General features: G+C 39.7%; 1 protein-coding gene across 11 annotated transcripts in view; it reads left to right on the forward strand.

The window, feature by feature from the left end:
- Positions 1 to 5,724, forward strand: part of BIN1 (bridging integrator 1) — a 128,997-nt gene extending 123,273 nt beyond the window's left edge. For all 11 annotated transcript variants that reach the window (XM_031959875.1, XM_031959869.1, XM_031959873.1 and 8 more), the window contains 2 exons: positions 343 to 444; positions 2,588 to 5,724. In XM_031959875.1, the coding sequence (XP_031815735.1) occupies positions 343 to 444; positions 2,588 to 2,695 (210 nt within the window). In that variant the 3' untranslated portion in view covers positions 2,696 to 5,724. The remainder of the gene's footprint in view (positions 1 to 342; positions 445 to 2,587) is intronic.
- The last annotated feature ends 11,848 nt before the right edge of the window (positions 5,725 to 17,572 follow it).

Below are 17,572 nucleotides of genomic sequence, written 5' to 3' on the forward strand. Positions count from 1 at the left end.
GAAAAGGGCCGCCAGGCCAGCTCCGAGGGAGGCCGAGGGACGGGACGGGCTCCCGCAGGGAGAGACCCTCAGCAAGGGCTTGGGGGAGAAGCGCTCCCCAGCCCCACTCCAGGGGCCCAGACTGCCCGGATTTGACCTCAGTTGGGGGCTGTGCCAAGAAGAGGTGGGAGGGGCGCTCCCCACGTCCTCCCAGGGTCACTGAGCTTGCAAGTGCGGATGGAATGTGCCTTCACAAAGTCCACTGGCCATGGGGGGGGGGGGGGAAAAAACCCCCCCCCCCCCCCCCCCCCCCCAAACTGCTCCGCAGTCCCGAAAGCTCACTGACGGTCTCTCCCGCGGCAGGTCCAGGCGCAGCACGACTACACCGCCACCGACAGCGACGAGCTGCAGCTCAAGGCCGGTGACGTGGTGCTGGTGATTCCCTTCGAGAACCCGGAGGAGCAGGTGAGTCTCAGCAGCGGGGCTGTGAGCGGCGCTGTCCGCAAGGGGGCAGCGCAGGCCCGGAAAGCGAGCCTGAGAGCCTGAGGGAGAAGGGCCAGGGGTGAAGTGGGGGTGGGGTGAGGTGGGGGTGGGGGGGTGGCGCCTCCTGTTCCCGCATTTTCTCCTCTCGTCTTTCACTTCTCTCTCCTTCCTGATTTACTTTCTCCCCCCCTTTCCTTTCTTTCCCGTCTCTCCTTTTTTCTCTTGACTTTATATCTCCAGCATTTCCACAGTGCCTGGAGCTTAAAAAGTTCTTGCTGTCATTCATTTCCCCCCTTTTATAGGTTTCCCACAACCACTCTTTTCTCACTTCCAATCTCGTTCTTGCTCCCTTCTTTGTTTCAAAAGACAAAAAGATAGTTTGTCCATCTCTCTGTTTCTCTGTCTCTTTCTCTATTTCTGTCTGTTTCTCTCATCTGTCTGTTTCTCTCATTGTCTCTCTCTGTCTCTGCCTGTTTCTCTGTCTCTTTCTCTATTTCTCTCATTATCTGTCTGTTTCTCTCATTGTCTCTGTCTTTCTCTATTTCTGTCTGTTTCTCTCATTATCTGTCTGTTTCTCTCATTGTCTCTGTCTTTCTCTATTTCTGTCTGTTTCTCTCATTATCTGTTTCTCTCATTGTCTCTCTCTGTCTTTGCCTCTGTTTCTCTGTCTCTCTATTTCTGTCTGTTTCTCTCATTATCTTTCTGTTTCTCTCATTGTCTCTCTCTGTCTCTTTTCTCTGTCTCTTTCTCTATTTCTGTCTGTTTCTCTCATTATCTGTCTGTTTCTCTCATTGTCTCTCTCTCTTTCTCTATTTCTGTCTGTTTCTCTCATTGTCTGTCTGTTTCTCTCATTGTCTCTCTCTGTCTCTTTCTCTATTTCTGTCTGTTTCTCTCATTATCTGTCTGTTTTTCTCATTGTCTCTCTCTGTCTCTCTATTTCTGTCTGTTTCTCTCATTATCTGTCTCTCTCATTGTCTCTCTCTGTCTCTTTCTCTATTTCTGTCTGTTTCTCTCATTATCTGTCTGTTTCTCTCATTGTCTCTCTCTGTCTCTGCCTGTTTCTCTGTCTCTTTCTCTGTTTCTCTCATTATCTGTCTGTTTCTCTCATTGTCTCTCTCTGTCTCTGCCTCTGTTTCTCTGTCTCTTTCTCTATTTCTGTGTTTCTCTCATTATCTGTCTGTTTCTCTCATTGTCTCTCTCTGTCTCTGCCTCTGTTTCTCTGTCTCTCTATTTCTGTCTGTTTCTCTCATTATCTGTCTGTTTCTCTCATTGTCTCTGTCTCTTTCTCTGTTTCTGTCTGTTTCTCTCATTATCTGTCTCTCTCATTGTCTCTCTCTGTCTCTTTCTCTATTTCTGTCCGTTTCTCTCATTATCTGTCTGTTTCTCTCATTGTCTCTCTCTGTCTCTTTCTCTATTTCTGTCTGTTTCTCTCATTATCTGTCTGTTTCTCTCATTATCTGTCTCTATTTCTCTCATTGTCTCTCTCTGTCTCTTTCTGTCTGTTTTTTTTTCTCTCTGTCTCTCATTGTCTTTTTCTGTCTCTGTTTCTCTCATTGTCTCTCTCTGTCTCTGTCTCTCATTGTCTCTCTCTGTCTCTTTCTCTGTTTCTGTCTCTGTTTCTGTTTCCCTCATTGTCTCTCTCTGTCTCTTTCTCTGTTTCTCTCTGTCTCTGCCTCTGTTTCTCTGTCTCTTTCTCTATTTCTGTCTGTTTCTCTCATTATCTGTCTCTGTCTCTGTTTCATTATCTGTCTGTCTCTTTTCTATTTTTCTATCTCTCTCTATTTCTCTCTGTGTCTCTGTTTCTCTGCTTGTCTGTCTCTCTCTCAATGTAGATTCTATCTAGGTTCTCAATTCTCAATCTAGGTAAATGTATTGTTACCCACTTTAATACAAAGACAGAAACACAATTGGTCAGAAGACATCATCTGGGGAGAAAACAATCAGGAAAGTTTCCTAGAATGGTGGGATTTGATTCAGACCTTGAAAAATAGGTAAGACTGGCCTAAGTAGTGTTGGTAGAGGGAAAGAAGTTTTCTCAAAAGCCAGAAAAAGAGTTAGAGCTGGGGAGAATCTCTGGATTGCCTGCCTTAGGACCCAAAGCACTGAACCTTGCTTTTTTTCCTAGGATGAAGGCTGGCTGATGGGTGTGAAGGAGAGTGACTGGCACCAGCATAAGGAGCTGGAGAAATGCCGAGGTGTTTTCCCTGAGAACTTCACGGAGAAAGTCCAGTGAGAGCTGGAGTCATCACTCTTCTTTCAAGGGGAGTGAAGCCCCCTTTCCCCGCCTCCAAAAAAATTATGTCTTTCTGGGCTTTTTCTTTTTTTCTTTTCTTTTCTTTTTCTTTCTTTCTTTCTTTTCTTTTTTTTTTTTTTTTTTCCCTTTTTGCTGTTGGTGAAAACATAGGGGGAAAAAAAAACAAGGAGAAAGAAGAGGAAGAACAGAAGCCGCAAAACAAAATGGATGACAACCAGAATTTTAATTTGTCAGAATGATGTTTTAAAAGTGTTATTTTGCAGCTGATGTATCTCTATAGTTGAGTTCCAGGGCTGAGCTACCCCTGTTCAGTTCTCAGTAGCATGTGAGCCCTGATTAGGGAACACCCACTTGGAGGGAAGAGTAACCTTGTTGGAGACACTCCACAGGGCATACCCAGACCATTATGCTTGCCAGCCACTGTGGGTGAACACCATGCACCCATTTTCTCAGCAGCTGCTGTTGGCGTGGGTGTTTACAGGCAGCCCCTCCTAATCTTGGCTCCAAAGATCCTTCTCCAACCCCACTGACCAGGACATTTGTTGTGCTGTTTGATTATAAACTTAGTGTACAGTGTTAAATGAAAACAAACAAACAAACAAAAATGCCACCATAAAACTACAAGAAAAAAAGCAAACCAACTAAACCCAAAACAAATTGTACGTTTCTTTTTTCTCCTCTCCCTCTTTCCTCCCCAAATAAGTATAAGTTGACTGTGATTTGGGATTTTAAACTGTGATGAAGGAAAAGCTAAAGAAAGTTGACTTAAGGCCTACATTTAATCAGAGGGAAACCTTCCTCCTCCCAATTGAAGCTTGACACTTGGAGGTTTTGCCCTCTGAGTGGGGACAAATTAATGTGAAAATGACCACTGATTGAAGAAAAGGAGCAGAAAACATGCTGAGGAAAAGGAGGCAAAGCTGGAGATGGAGGCAGCCTGTTTTCTTAAAATTAAATAACCTTTCAAAATTGTACCTTTTTATTAGTAGCAGAGTGCAGCCCTCGGGAATACTGATCTGCCCTTTATTTGTTGGTGTTGAATGGTTGATTTTTTTCCCCATGGAGAATTCTGCAGACTGGCTAGTGTTAGAGCTCCCTTCCTTTCCCTGTTGTTGGCTAGGGTCAGAGCCGTGTGAGCTTTTTAAAACTCTATTTAATATCGCTGCATGGTGTTCTTATCCCGTTGGGGGAGAGGAGCTTTCAGAGAAGAAGGGGATTTTTGGAAGAGGCGAAAGGTGTGAGAATTCAGGCATTCCCATTCCTCCATGTTTGTTCTGGCTTCTACAGGAGGGAAGGGGTTTGTGTTGGTCATAACTAAGGATACTTGAACACAGATGCAAACCAACCAATAACGCTTCTCCCTCCTGGTCTCTCTCCTGGTTTTTCCTCTTCCCCTCTCCCCTCATTCTTTCTCCTTTTGATGTAAACTCTTCTCTTGGGAAAACTTCATTTAGAACACATGGGGCTTCCATGCTCAGGCTTCAGCCAGTCTGAACAAAATAGCAAATTTTGCCTACACGGGCAGAAACAGCTTCCAGGGACTGCAGGTGTAGCTATTGTTATTGCTCCGATGATGAGTAGGAGTATTGAGGTGGGAGGGGGAGATCCAGGAGCCGGTCTTGTGTTCTAGGGTGGATGGATTTCATTTGAAAGAGTCATCTTCTGCATTTTGCTCAGTGTTTTATTTTTAAAATGAAAAACACAACAAAATGAAACAAAAAACCTGTACTCCATTGTTGTGTGTGTGTATGTATGTGTGTGTATGTGTGTGTATGATTTTTCTTCTCTATTTTCATGGATGGCCGTCATAGCTTGCCTCTGGCTGGAACAGCTTGTGATGACTTGAGTATCCAGCAGTAAGGCAGTCTTGCAAATAGCCACCTCTCCCTCCCCCCAACTTGCCCAGGGACAAAGGCCAGCAAACTGTCAGGCTTGTGGAAGCAGCTTCTTTGGGTGGTATGCCCCAGGGTTCTCAGGGAGGGTGGGCTGGGAAAACGCTATGGGCGGCTGGTTTGGGTACTTTATCTGCAAGGCTGACTTAGTTATGTGATGGTCATTCCCTAAGAATGTTACAGTGTGTTTGCCTTGTTAGTTGAAAAAAAAAAGTAGTGATGTTGGTTTCTCTTTTGGAAAATCTGAACAATGTAATGATCGATCCATGTGAAACTCTATTTTTATGCATTTGTAAACCTGGTTGAATCTTCTCAGAGCAATGTTTTAAAATATATATCTACATAAATATATAACAGAGTAAAGCAAGTGAATTGGGTTAATGCCAGAATTTTAGCTTAAATTTGTTTATTTTTATGCAAAATTTATGACTTTTTTTTTTTTTTAAGACAGCAGGATTATAGTTTTATCCTCTGAGTATTCTCCTGGGGTTATTTGTTTGGTTGGCACTTCAGCAAATCTTTGTGCAGTACATATCGCTGTAGACAGTCAAACAGAGAGACCCTTGTTGGGGGGGGGAGGGGGAAATGTTTTTGTTTTTGTTTTTTTTAAATTTTAAGTTATTTCCAGAATGGAAACCAAATAATCAAATTTCTTTCATTCAATAAACATTGAGTTCCTCTTCTGCGCCTGTCCCTGTGGTGGATATAAAAAAAAAAATAAAAGAAAAAGCTTAAGGTATATAGTTGGGATACTATGATGAGCACACAATTAGCTCTATCTACAACAAAGAACCGTCAGTGCATGAGGAATTGAGATAAGAAGGAGCTGACACTTTCCAGTAGCTTTCACTCCAGTGCTATGGGTCACTGGGTCTCTAAAAGGAACAGTTTTTCCCCCCGTATGCCATTTTTTTCTGGGTCATATGTTCCGAAGAGTTGCCGGTGAGATGAAGCCCATCTCTGTGTGACTTTGGGCAAATGATTTGCCCTCCTTGAAGCACAATTTCTTCATCTGTAAGGATGAGAAGTTGAAAGATTTAGCCTCTGAGGTCCTTTCCACTCTAATCAATCTAACAACAGCTTGAAAGAAATCTATATGGAAAGTAAATGCGAATAATAGAAAGCTGGGTCAAGCTTTCCTGGTCAAGACGGTTGCTTGAGGGTGGTGGTGGTGAACTTGGTATAAGAAGGATTGGGTGAAATGATTTATTTTCAGGTTATCCTGATAATTGAATAAATATTTAGCACCTATGATGTGTTAGTCATAGGAAAGAGATGGTCCCTGCCCTCAAAGCCCCAGTAGCAAGCAGCCCTACTTAACCAAGGATTGATTTCCTTAAGTTAAAGGGGGAATCACAATTGTTGTCTTCTTATGGATACCCTACTGCTTTCTTGTATTCAACACTCTTCCCTGTGTTAGGGAATTCATTATAAAATTAAGTCTGTTTTAGACTTAATTAATAGGGGTTTCATAGTTCTCATCCTCAAAAGGGAATCTTGTCCAGAGGCAGAAGCCCCAAGGGCAGCATTAGACTGAAGGAGCACAAGAGACATCTTAACTATTTTTTAACATAAATGCAAGTATTTTTGGTGTCAGAACATGTTTTTTTGGCATGTAACTTTTTTGTTAAGATAGGTGTCTTGGAAGTGGGAAGCAATATGTAGGGGAGACTAACAAGCAGCAGTTTTTCTGGAGTCCACATGGTAGTTGTGTGATGAGGAACAGGACAAAGATTCCCGTGGATGATTGCCAGAGCATACCTTATATTTCTCCTGCCACCCCTTATTTGTTCAACTGTGTTACCCTTCCCTTAAGGCCATTCCTGTTATGCTCATTCACACTGCCTGTACTTCAAAGCTTAACTCAAGTACTTCTTCCTCTATGAGTCTTTTGAACTCTGACACATTGGGGAAATCACTTCGCCTCTCAAAACTTCTGTGAAATAGGAGTTATTTTGACTGCCCCCGGCACAGATTGTCCTAAGGAAAATGCTTTGTTACTGCATATCAATGCTAGAGAAATATGACCAGAGATCATTCCCTTCTCCCAGATTCCTCAAGTTTCTTGTGTGACTTACTTGGTGTGTTTGATCATCCTGCTAAATAGTATCTGCATTAAACTAAATGATAAATCCTATCAGAGCAGAGCTCTTATTGTTTTTGGCATCTCACATAATAAATGATATTTGATTAAAAAAAAAACTCCAAATGTTGGAGTAATTATATATGTAGCTCTTTCAATGAATGAAGGAAAGGAATAAGCATATATTAAACGCCTGCTATGTGTTAGGAGCTGTGCTAAGCTTTTTATAAATCTTATTTCATTTAATCCTCACAACAACCTTGTCTAGGATGTGTCATCGTTATCCTTCTTTTACAATTCAGGACAGAGATTAAGTGATATAGCTAGGAAGAGTATGAGGCTGGATTTGAATTCAGAGCTTCCTGACTCCAGGCTCTGTATCCACTGAGCCATCTTCCTAGAATGAATGAATACATGAATCAGGAAGCATGTATTAAGCACTTGCTGTGTGCTAGGCACACATTAAACACTGGAAATACGAAAAAAAAAAAAACCCAAAAGAAAACAAGATTCTACCTCCCCTCAAGGAACTTGCATTCTACTAAGGAAAATCATTATGAAGGAAGTGGTGAGTAGGAAAAGGAAGTTGGTTTTGGTAAGCCACAGGAATGTTGAAGATTTCCTAAGGGACTTTCCAGAAGCAATAGTACAGCTTTGATTATTGTATTCAAAACAGGAGGATAAAAGGAATGAGTTTAATGGGTGGAAACAGGGCCAGTTTGCATGAAGACCAAGACTTTTGGAGAGGATGGAAAGCATGGACTAGTCTGGGCCCAGCTAGATTTAGCAGGTCAGGTGACTTGCCCCTAACTTCTGGACACCCCCTCCCTGTTCATCACTACCATTTTCTCTCTGTCTTTATCTCTCCTCCTTTTCTACCTCTTTTGTCCCCTTCCCACACAAAAAGAATGCAATAATAGGGGCTTTATATAGATAATAGGACTCGGGTCAAAAGGCTTCAGGTCCTAGTCCTGGCCCTGTCAAGAATTATACAAGCTGGAGCAAAACATAAAACCTCTGTTTTCCTTAGAGGTCTGAGTCCTACCTGGTCAAGTAGGACAATATTTCTGCCCCTATGCTTATCTAGCCTTTCTAGTGATGGGTCACTTAGGACCTCTCCAACTGTAGTCTTATATTAACTTGAAACTTATCTAAAACTTCCATTTATTGTTCTGTCAGCAACATAGAAATCTAAACTCTTTCCCACATAGGAACACTTTCGATATTATTCCCTTCCAAGTTTGCTCTTTTCCAAGCCAAATATCCTTTATTCTTTAAGTATCCCATAGTATCCTCATGGACCTCTGGACAAACGCATTCAAATTTGTCACTTCCCTAATGTGAATACTATAGTATTATTTTTGCCTCATTCTTTAATTCTGCAATACCTTGTCATTCATTTGAAGTTTTCAGACTTTTTTAGCCTTATCTTCTCATTAGGGTTCTTAGAGGATGATGTGTTCCATTGTAACATTCATCATCTTTTCCTGTCCTTAGCTCAAAGTCCTACGTTTACTCACATAACTGGAGATCATAGATCTAGATCTGGACTTTAGAGGCCATCTATTACAATCCCTTTACCTCTATCCCTTTACCCTCCATTTTACAGAAGAGGAAACTGAGGTCCAAGAAAATTAGCCAGCTTTCCAAAATTCACATAAAACAGTTAGGATCAGAAACATGATTTGAATTTATGCACTCTATCTCTCCAAGTAGCACTCTTTCTTAGTTTGAATGCAGAGAACTATGATTTCTTGGAGTTTACACCTTAAAAGTAACAGCTAAACTTAACAGGGCATGGAGATATTTCTTCTCCAACTATTGGGCTATGAAAGCCATTATTCACTGCTCTGAACCTGATCTTGACAGCACCAGAAAAACTAGGAATAAGCAATGGATGTAGACTATATCCATGAATGAATGACAATAGATTGACAGGTTACTCAGTTATCATGATCCCATTTGGGATTTTCTTGGCAGAGATACTGGAGTGGTTTGACATTTCCTTTTCCAACTCATTTTATAGATGAGGAAACTGAGGCAAAAGGGATTAGGTGACTTGTTTAGGGTCACAGAACTAGTAAGTGTTTAAGGCCAGATTTGGATGTATGAAAGATGAGTCTTCCTGATTCCAAGCCCAGTGCTCTAGCCATTTTACCACCTAGCTATCCCCAAATAAAGAGATCAGGATGTAATATGATTAATCTTTCTCCTAAGGGAAAGATCAGAGAATCTTAGTGAGAACTGATCCTTAATGTACACAGTTATTTCTCCCATAGGTACATTCCTACCTGTGTTTCCCTGATTATTTTCTCTATTTTACTCAAGAATATATATTTCCTTCCCCCTCTTTTTTTTTAAATAGCTGTTTATTTTTCAAAATACATACAAAAATAGTTTTCAACATTTACTTTTGCAAAACCTTGTATTCTAAATTTTTCTCCCTCCCCACCTCTCCCCTTCTCTAGACAGCAAGTAATCCAATATAAGTTAAACACATGCAAAAGAACATATTTTTCAAAGACCTAGTTCACCTCTCCTATCCATTTTCATCAATGGACAAGAAACACTCAGGCAGACTACACATGTTTACACAAAGCTTTACATACAAGTATATGCACAAGTATATGTATACAAATATACACATTCATACTTACGATATACATTTAAGTCTCTGTTCTTTTTCCTTGATTTCATCCCACTCCATATTGGAAAAGAGAAAGGCAGATAACTTCCATAATGATCTACAAAGGAACTATTAATCCCATAATTGAGCCACTCCTATTGGATAGGAGTTTTAGTTCTGTGGATCTAGCTCTTGGACTCCATGGATTCTGGCTTCCAGTCTCTAAGCAGGTAGAGTAAGTGGTGGGGGAAGGGGGAGAGATTGGGAAGTTTTATGGGGCGGCACATGAATCAAGGATCGGGGCAGAGAAGGATCAGTGTATGTCTCTGAAATCATAGCATGATTGTGACTGTCTATATTTGGCAAACATATGTGTATTTCTGTGTATTTGTATCTGAGTAAATGTCCCAAAGTGATTTTGAATTGATCCACCCTTTACAGTATCATTTTGATCTTCATTCTGTAATGAAAACTGATCTCTTTAGGGGATTTTCCAGGAAGAAAGAATGGTGAGTGGAGTATTCTTTTGAAGAAAATAATAAAACTTGATGTTTCTATAGCTATATGCCTTATGTCGTTTGATTCTTACAACTCTGAGATTTGTATCACCATTTTTTTTTTTTACCCATTTTACAGATGAGAAAACTGTCTCTGAATGGTGGTGACTTGCTAGTTATAGTAGGACAAAGGTGGGAATTCTTATCCAAAGTCCAAAGTCCCATCTACTCTTCCTGTGAGAATCTAGGAAGGATGACTCAGGGGCTGATGAAACTCAGATGCCCCTTGTCTTACACATTTTATATCACATGCAGGATCCTTGTTGAACACATTCTAGTAAATAGTCATAAGGTCATATAAAGAGCTATAAGGGACCTGAAAGGTCGTTAAACTCAGCTTAACCAATTTTATGATGAAAACTGAGAACTAGGGAAATTAAATAATTTGCTTAAGTCACATAGATAGTATAAGAAAAGAGATTTGAACTTGGGTCCTCTGTATGAGACGTGTTTTTTGCATTATACATTGCAATTATATTTCATAATCAGGTAGTCTCGCTTTATACATTTTGTCATTTCAGACACATCATCATTTGCATTCTACATTTTCTCTCCAAGTTCCCTGATGAGAAGTGGTAATAAACTGAGGACAAATCTGGCTTTGCCCCCGATCCCATTCATGTGAACAGGGCTGCTCAGTCAATCAATAAATATTAATCAAATGATTACTATGTGCCAGATATTCAAGATACAAAAAGAGATGATATCCCTGCCCTCAAGGAGTTTACAATCCACTAGAGGAGACACACATGCAAACAAAAGAAAAAGGAAAAATTAACAGAGAGAAAGCAGTAGAATTAAGACAGTTTGGGAAAGGCATTCTGTAGAAGGTTGGATTTTAAGTGGGACTTACTTAGAGGAAACCTAAAGAGCTTTAAGTAGCTCACTGGATAGAGCTACTGAACAACAAGGAAAGCAGAGAAGGTCATTAACTGGAGTAGAGGAAGGGCAGAGTATTCAAAGGATGAGGGACAGCCAGAGAAGGTGTTCAGAGCCCAGAAATTGAATGTCAAGAGATCAGTATCCATGTATCCAAGAGTATATGTCTAGGAGTAAAGTGTAGGAAATATAGAAAGTAGGAAGGGGCTAGATTAAGAAGAGCTTTGAATTCCAAAAAGAGCATTTTGTATTTGGTCCTGGAGACAATAGGAAGACAATATAACACTGGAGTTATATTGAGAATGTATCATGATCAGACCTTTTCTTTCTTTCTTTCTTTCTTTTTTTTTTTTTTAAAGCTTTTAATTTTCAAAACATGCATAGATAATTTTCAGCATTTATTCTTGCAAAACCTTGTGTTCCAATTTTTTTTTCTCCTTTTCCCCTACTCCTTCCTTACATGGTAAGAAATTCAATATATGTTAAATATGTGTAATTCTTCTATACATATTTCCACAATTATCATGCTGCATAAGAAAAATAAGATCAAAAAGAAAAAATGAGGAAACAAAATGCAAGAAACAACAAAAGTATTTTTTGAAAATACTGTGTTGTGATATATATACTTAGCCCCACAGTTCTGTCGCTGGGTGCAGATGGCTCTCTCCATCACAAGGCCATTGGAACTGGCCTGAATCACTTTGCTTTTGAAAAGAGCCACATCCATCAGATTTGATCATCTTATAATCTTGTTGCTGTGTACAATGTTCTCTTGGTCTACTCACTTCTCTTAGCATCATTAGTGGTAGCAGTGTCAATGGAGAGAAGGGGCCCTTCATAAGAGATGTTGCAAAGGTAAAATTGACAGGCTTTGGGGGATGAGAATCAGGATGATTCCTATGTTGCTTGCCCAAGGAATGGGGAAGGTGGTATTATCCTTTGTCTACAAATAGGAGGCAGGAAAGGTTTAAGGGAAAAGATGAATTCTGTTTTTTAAATTTAAGATATCTTCTAGACATCCAGTTCTAGATGTCTAAAAAGCAGTTGGAGATGCAAGATTTGGAGGTCAGCAGAGAGACTGGGGTAGGAAAGATACACCTGAAAATCATCAGTGTAGTGATGGTAATTAAATTCATGGGAGCGATAAGTAGTAATATAGAAGAGAAGGTTCAGAAAGATCCCTAATGAGATCTGGTGTAATAAGCAAAGGAGATGAAGGAGGAGAAAGTGAGCAATAGCGCCAAAAGCTGCAGAAAAGTCAAGGAAAAAGAAGACTGAAAAAAAGCCACTGGGTTTGATAAGTAAGAGATTGTTAGTAAGTGTGGAGAGAAGGATCAGTGGAATGATAAAAGTGGTACATTTGTGAATGATGACAAGATCAAGAATGTGAACGCTTCTGTGAGGTTGAGCTGAGGTGAGATGGTCCTGTGAATAAACAGAGAAAGTGGACACTGGCACATTTCTAAGTCCCTCAGCTGAAAAAGAACTCCTCTGCTCACTTATCATAGTGCTACTAGGTTAAGATGCTGTATATCCACACCTTAAAAGACAAATATCCTTTAGAGGTTTGATATTAACTCATTATTGACCATTAGTCCAAGAAAATCCTAAGAAAATAGCCAATAGACATATATTTTGAAATAGAAAAAAAGGAAAGTCTTGAAGTACATAGTTTTTAGGTAGGGTAGGCCCAGGTAAGGTACAGGAATAAAAAACCCTTTTTATCCATATTGAATTTAGAGCAACATTGACAAAATTAGAGGTCACTTTAGCAGAATTCTTTATCTGGAACATTGCTGAGAGCCCCAAAGAAAGAAAATTCCTTTAATTAGGCAAATGAAGTACCAAAGTACCTTTAATTAGGCAAAAATCTGAATGTACATTGTACTGTCTCTTGTATAAAAGAACTGAGTGTAGTTTATAATCAGTATTATTTTTCTATATTGATACATTATATATACATTTATATATCTAGACATATATATAATCCCACATATATCTATAATACATATACATATATGTGTGTATATATATGTATATATATATATACATATATATATACACACATATATGTATATTTACAGACATTTCTCATTTTTGTCCTATATTCTCTGCATTCACGATTTAGTTATTAAGCTCAAATGCCCAGCAGAGGGCATCCTCAAATAATTTATGTTGTAGATTCTCACCTTCCCTTTCTGCTCCCTCTCTATTTTCTTACTCAATGTAGAACATTCATTATATAATTAATATTGAAATTGAATAAATTTAGAATCAGAAGAATGGTTTCCATGGTTGGATTAGATAATCTTTCAATCCTAAAACTATATGATCCTGTGAAAAAGCTATGTATTTATATTTCAAAAACATATTTATGCTTCTATACATCAGTGAACACAATTATAGGGCAATTTAATAATTGGATTACAAATTCTAAAAAAATAATAAAGTCCATTCTAGGTCTTTAGGCTATATCTGTGACTTCCCTTGGCTCAGTTAGCATATAAAAGACTATAGAAACATAAATTTTAAAGCTTCCATGTCCTAGGGTCTAGAGACCCTCAGCATGGAATTCCATACTTTCTGGGATACACTTTGTCCTTTTTCAAAGTCAAAGCTATTATTTTTTCCTTTTTTTTTTCTAGTTAAGAACTGGAGAGAAATTATTATAACAACTTGAAGGTATGAATAAGGAATAGGGCACATCCAATCATATCACAGGGGTAAACTAGCCAATTTATATAGAGGATAATAATAATAATAATAATAAATAGTAATTATTGATAATAATAGCTAGCATTTATATAGGGCCTATTATCTTGCAGTCATAATTTTATTTTATTCTAACACAACCTCATTATTATCTCCATTTTACAATGGAAGAAACTGAGGCAAACAGTTTAAATGAATTGCTCAAGGCTGCACAGCCAGTAAGGGTCTGAGATAGGATTTATATTCCTTTCTTTCAGAGTGCAGACCCAGTGCTTCATCCACTCACTGTGCCACCTAGATGTCTCTAAGGAGAAGATTGTATGTGTAGCCCTCAGGTTACAGAGGCCACTGTGGCTAATGAGATGCTCTTTATTTGCTGGTTCTCTGGCTAAAATTCAACCTGAGGCTTTCATGGTAGTTCAGTCTTTGGTACATATTTTAAAGTAGAAAGCAAGGAAAGAAGCATTTGTTAAAAAGCTATTATGTGCCAGGCATTGTACTGAGAACTCCACAAATATTATCTTACTTTTACTCTCCACAACCTTGGAAAGTAGGTGCTATTATTATTATTCCCTTTTACAAATTGAGGAAACAAGATAGAGGTTAAGTTTTTGCTCTGGGTCGCACAGCTACTGGGTATCTGAGGCTAGATTTATGTTTAGGCCTTTCTGACCCCAGGCCCATGGCTCTACCCACTGTACTACCTGACTGGCTCAGGGAACTTAAGAGATCATTGGATTTGAAGTCAGCAAGGTCTGAATTCAAAATCTTGTTTCAGATGCATGCTAGTGAACTGCTGTGCCCCTGGCTAAGTAATTTAATTTCTATCTTGACCTAGTCTGTAAAATGGAATTAATAATATCTCCTACCTTCTAGGCTTCTTGTGAAGATCTAATGAAATAGCAGCAAGAAATGCTTCATAAACATCAAAGGCTGCATAAAGGCTGGCTATAGTAATCATGACAATATAATGTAACCAGCTCATTTTGCACATGACAATTAAAAATCCACAGAAACCTGGTAATTTATCCAAGACCATATAGCTAGCAAGCAGCAGAGCAAGGCAAAGCACCTTAGATCTTCCCAAGGAGATATAAGTCCTCCTAATGGGCGCCATTACTTGTCATCCTGAACCATGACTTGCCATTGAACTCTGATTTCTGAGGGAGGCTGATGACTTTGAATGGTTCTGCTTCAATTAAGTCCAGCTTACTTGAAAGTCAAGACATCATCCCTGTCTTGAGACAGAGAGAGAAAGAGAAAGAGAAAGAGAAAGAGAGAGAGAGAGAGAGAGAGAGAGAGAGAGAGAGAGAGAGAAGGGAGAGGGAAAAGGAGAAGAGGAGCGAGAAAGAGAGAGAAAGAGGTCATCCTTGTGATGTCATTAATCCTCTTTAAGAAAGAAGGAGAAGCAGAAGAAAGAAGCAGCAGCAGAAGAAGAGGAAGAAGAAGAAGAAGCAGAAGCAGAAGAAGGAAAAAGAAGGAAGAAGAGAAGAAGAAGAAAAGAAGAGAAGAAAAAAGAAGAAAGAAGGAAAAGAGGAGAAGGAGGAGGAAGAGGAAGAGAAGAAGGAGAAGGAGGAAGAGCAACAATAACTACAACCACAATAACAGTCTATCATACTATGCTACTTGACTTCAGCAAACGTTCATGATGGACCTAATAGTAAGCACCCTTATCTGATTTTATAATTTCTAACAGGGTTAGAAGGACAAGTAGGTGATAGAGAAGATAGAGCACTGGACCTGGAATCAGGAATACTCCTCTTCCTGAGTTAAAATGTAGCCTCAGACATTTACTAGTGATGTGACCTTGGGCAAGTCACTTAACGCTGTTTGCTTCAGTTTCCTCAGCTGTAAAATGAGCTGGAGAAAGAAATGGCAAACTGCTCCAGTGTCTCTGCCAAGAAAACCCTAAGTGTGGCCATGACTAAAGAATTGGACATGACTAAAATGAACAATCACAGGATTGGGGGTTTTCTGGCTTCTGGGACACATCCAGCCCTTAGTTTTATCACATCCAGGTTGTAGGAAAGGTATCACCAAGAGGTGATGTCCACATTGATGCTTGCATTTGTGGGGGGAGGGAAGGAGGGAAGGGGAGAGAGAGAGAGAGAGAGAGAGAGAGAGAGAGAGAGAGAGAGAGAGACAGAAAAGAGAGAGACAGAGAGAGAAGGAGAGAGAGGAAGAGAGAGACAGAGAGAGAGAGGGAGAGAGAGACAGAGAAAGAGAGAGAGAGAGACAGAGAGAGGGGGAGAGAGAGATAGATAGAGAGAGAGAGAGAGAGAGAGAGAGAGACAGAAGAAAGAGAAAAAGAAGAGAGACAGAGAGGAGAGAGACAGAGACAGAGATGGAGAGAGACAGAGAGAGAGAAAGAGCGACAAAGAGAGACAGGAGAATGAAAGAGACACACGGAGACAGAGAGACAGACACAGAGAGAGACAGAGAGAAGAGTAAGAAAGACACAGAGAGAAAGACAGAGAGAGAGACAGAGACAGACAGAGAGAGAGACACAAAAGGACAAAGAGAGACAGACAGATAGAGAAACAGAGAGATAGAGAGAGACACACAAAAGGACAAAGAGAGACAGACAGAGAGAGAAACAGAGAGACAAAGAGAGACCCACACACACAGAGAGACAGAGAGAAAAAAGAGAGAGACAGAGAGATACACACAGACAAAGAGAGGGAGAGAGACAGAGACAGAGACAGAGAATGAGGCTGAGAGAGAGACAGAGAGAGAGACACACAGAGAGACAGAGAGACTAAGAGAAAGAGAGAGAGAGACAGAGACAGAGAAAGGCACAGAGACACACACACATAGAGGCAGAGGAAGAGAATGAGAGAGAGAGAGAAACAGAGAGATAGAAAGATACAGAGACAGAGACACATGCACACACAGAAAGAGACACAGAGCAAGAGAGACAGAAAAAGAGAAAGAGACAGAGACACAGAGAGAATTTCATTTAGCTCAGATCAAATATGCAGAAGCATATTTCTTTGAATTTATTACTTGCTATGTCTCTTCTTCTGTGTGTTTTTCTCTGTACATCTCTTTGTCTCTTATTGTCTTTATGGAGAGCTCCAAAAGGATGGGAAGAAATAATTTATTTCCTTATTCAAGCCCTTACTCAACCCTCTGAGATATGTCCCTTTTACTGGTTTCTGAAAGAATCTATTCATTTCCTAAGTTCTAATCTTGTTTTCCCACCCCCAAACCATTAAAACTCCTTCTGTTTCTTACTTTCATTTTTCTTAAGGCTCTCACACCTGGATACTCAATCAATAAGCAGCTCACTATTTAAAAATAAAGTTTTATTCATGCCTTTTATTTTTTACACCACAGTCATTTTCTAATAATTCCTCTTCCCAAATCAAACCCTTCCTTATTACAAAGAAAACCAATTAACTAAAACCACGTGGGCACATTCATAACATTCTGCACTTATAGTCTCTTCTTTGTTCACTTAGTGAAGAAACGTGTTTTGTCACTAATTCTCTGGAGCCAACGTTGTTAACTGCATTTAATTTGAATTATGACATCTTTTAAGGTTATTTTCAATTTCATTATTATAGTTGTAACACCCATAAAGTCCTGGATTTACTTGCCTATGGCCACTCTCACTAGCAGATTAGGTCTCTAGAACTCAGGGGCTATTTGTTCCTTTGGGGTCCAGGGGTAGCCTTAAGGAATTGGGTGGCATCCTTCTGATACTACAGCTCATCTCAGTCCTTCCTTCATGATTATCAGTTGATATCAATTAGTCAGCTTTAATCAGCTTTTAGAAATGCATATTTGCTACCATAGTATAGTCTCCCCAAATTGGAAGTATACGCTCCCAAAGTATGTAGAATCCTAAGGAAAGTGGATTCTAGCTTAGGGAACTCATGTGTGGCAAAGGGATAAATCATAGTTTTTGGATGTCCTTTTTGCTCCCTTTCATGAGGTACTCAAGACCTCTTATTTACACCTTAAGAAATGGTGTAATTTCTTTGCTGAGTTCCTTGTGGAATCTTGAAGCTACTTTTCTTCATCATGTCTAGTCTTCTCTGGGCTCCAAAGGCAGAGGTTTTATTAGTTCTATTGAGGATATTGGTGGAACTGGAATACTGA

This window comes from Sarcophilus harrisii, chromosome 3 (assembly GCF_902635505.1).
Source record: "Sarcophilus harrisii chromosome 3, mSarHar1.11, whole genome shotgun sequence".
NCBI lineage: Eukaryota > Metazoa > Chordata > Mammalia > Dasyuromorphia > Dasyuridae > Sarcophilus > Sarcophilus harrisii.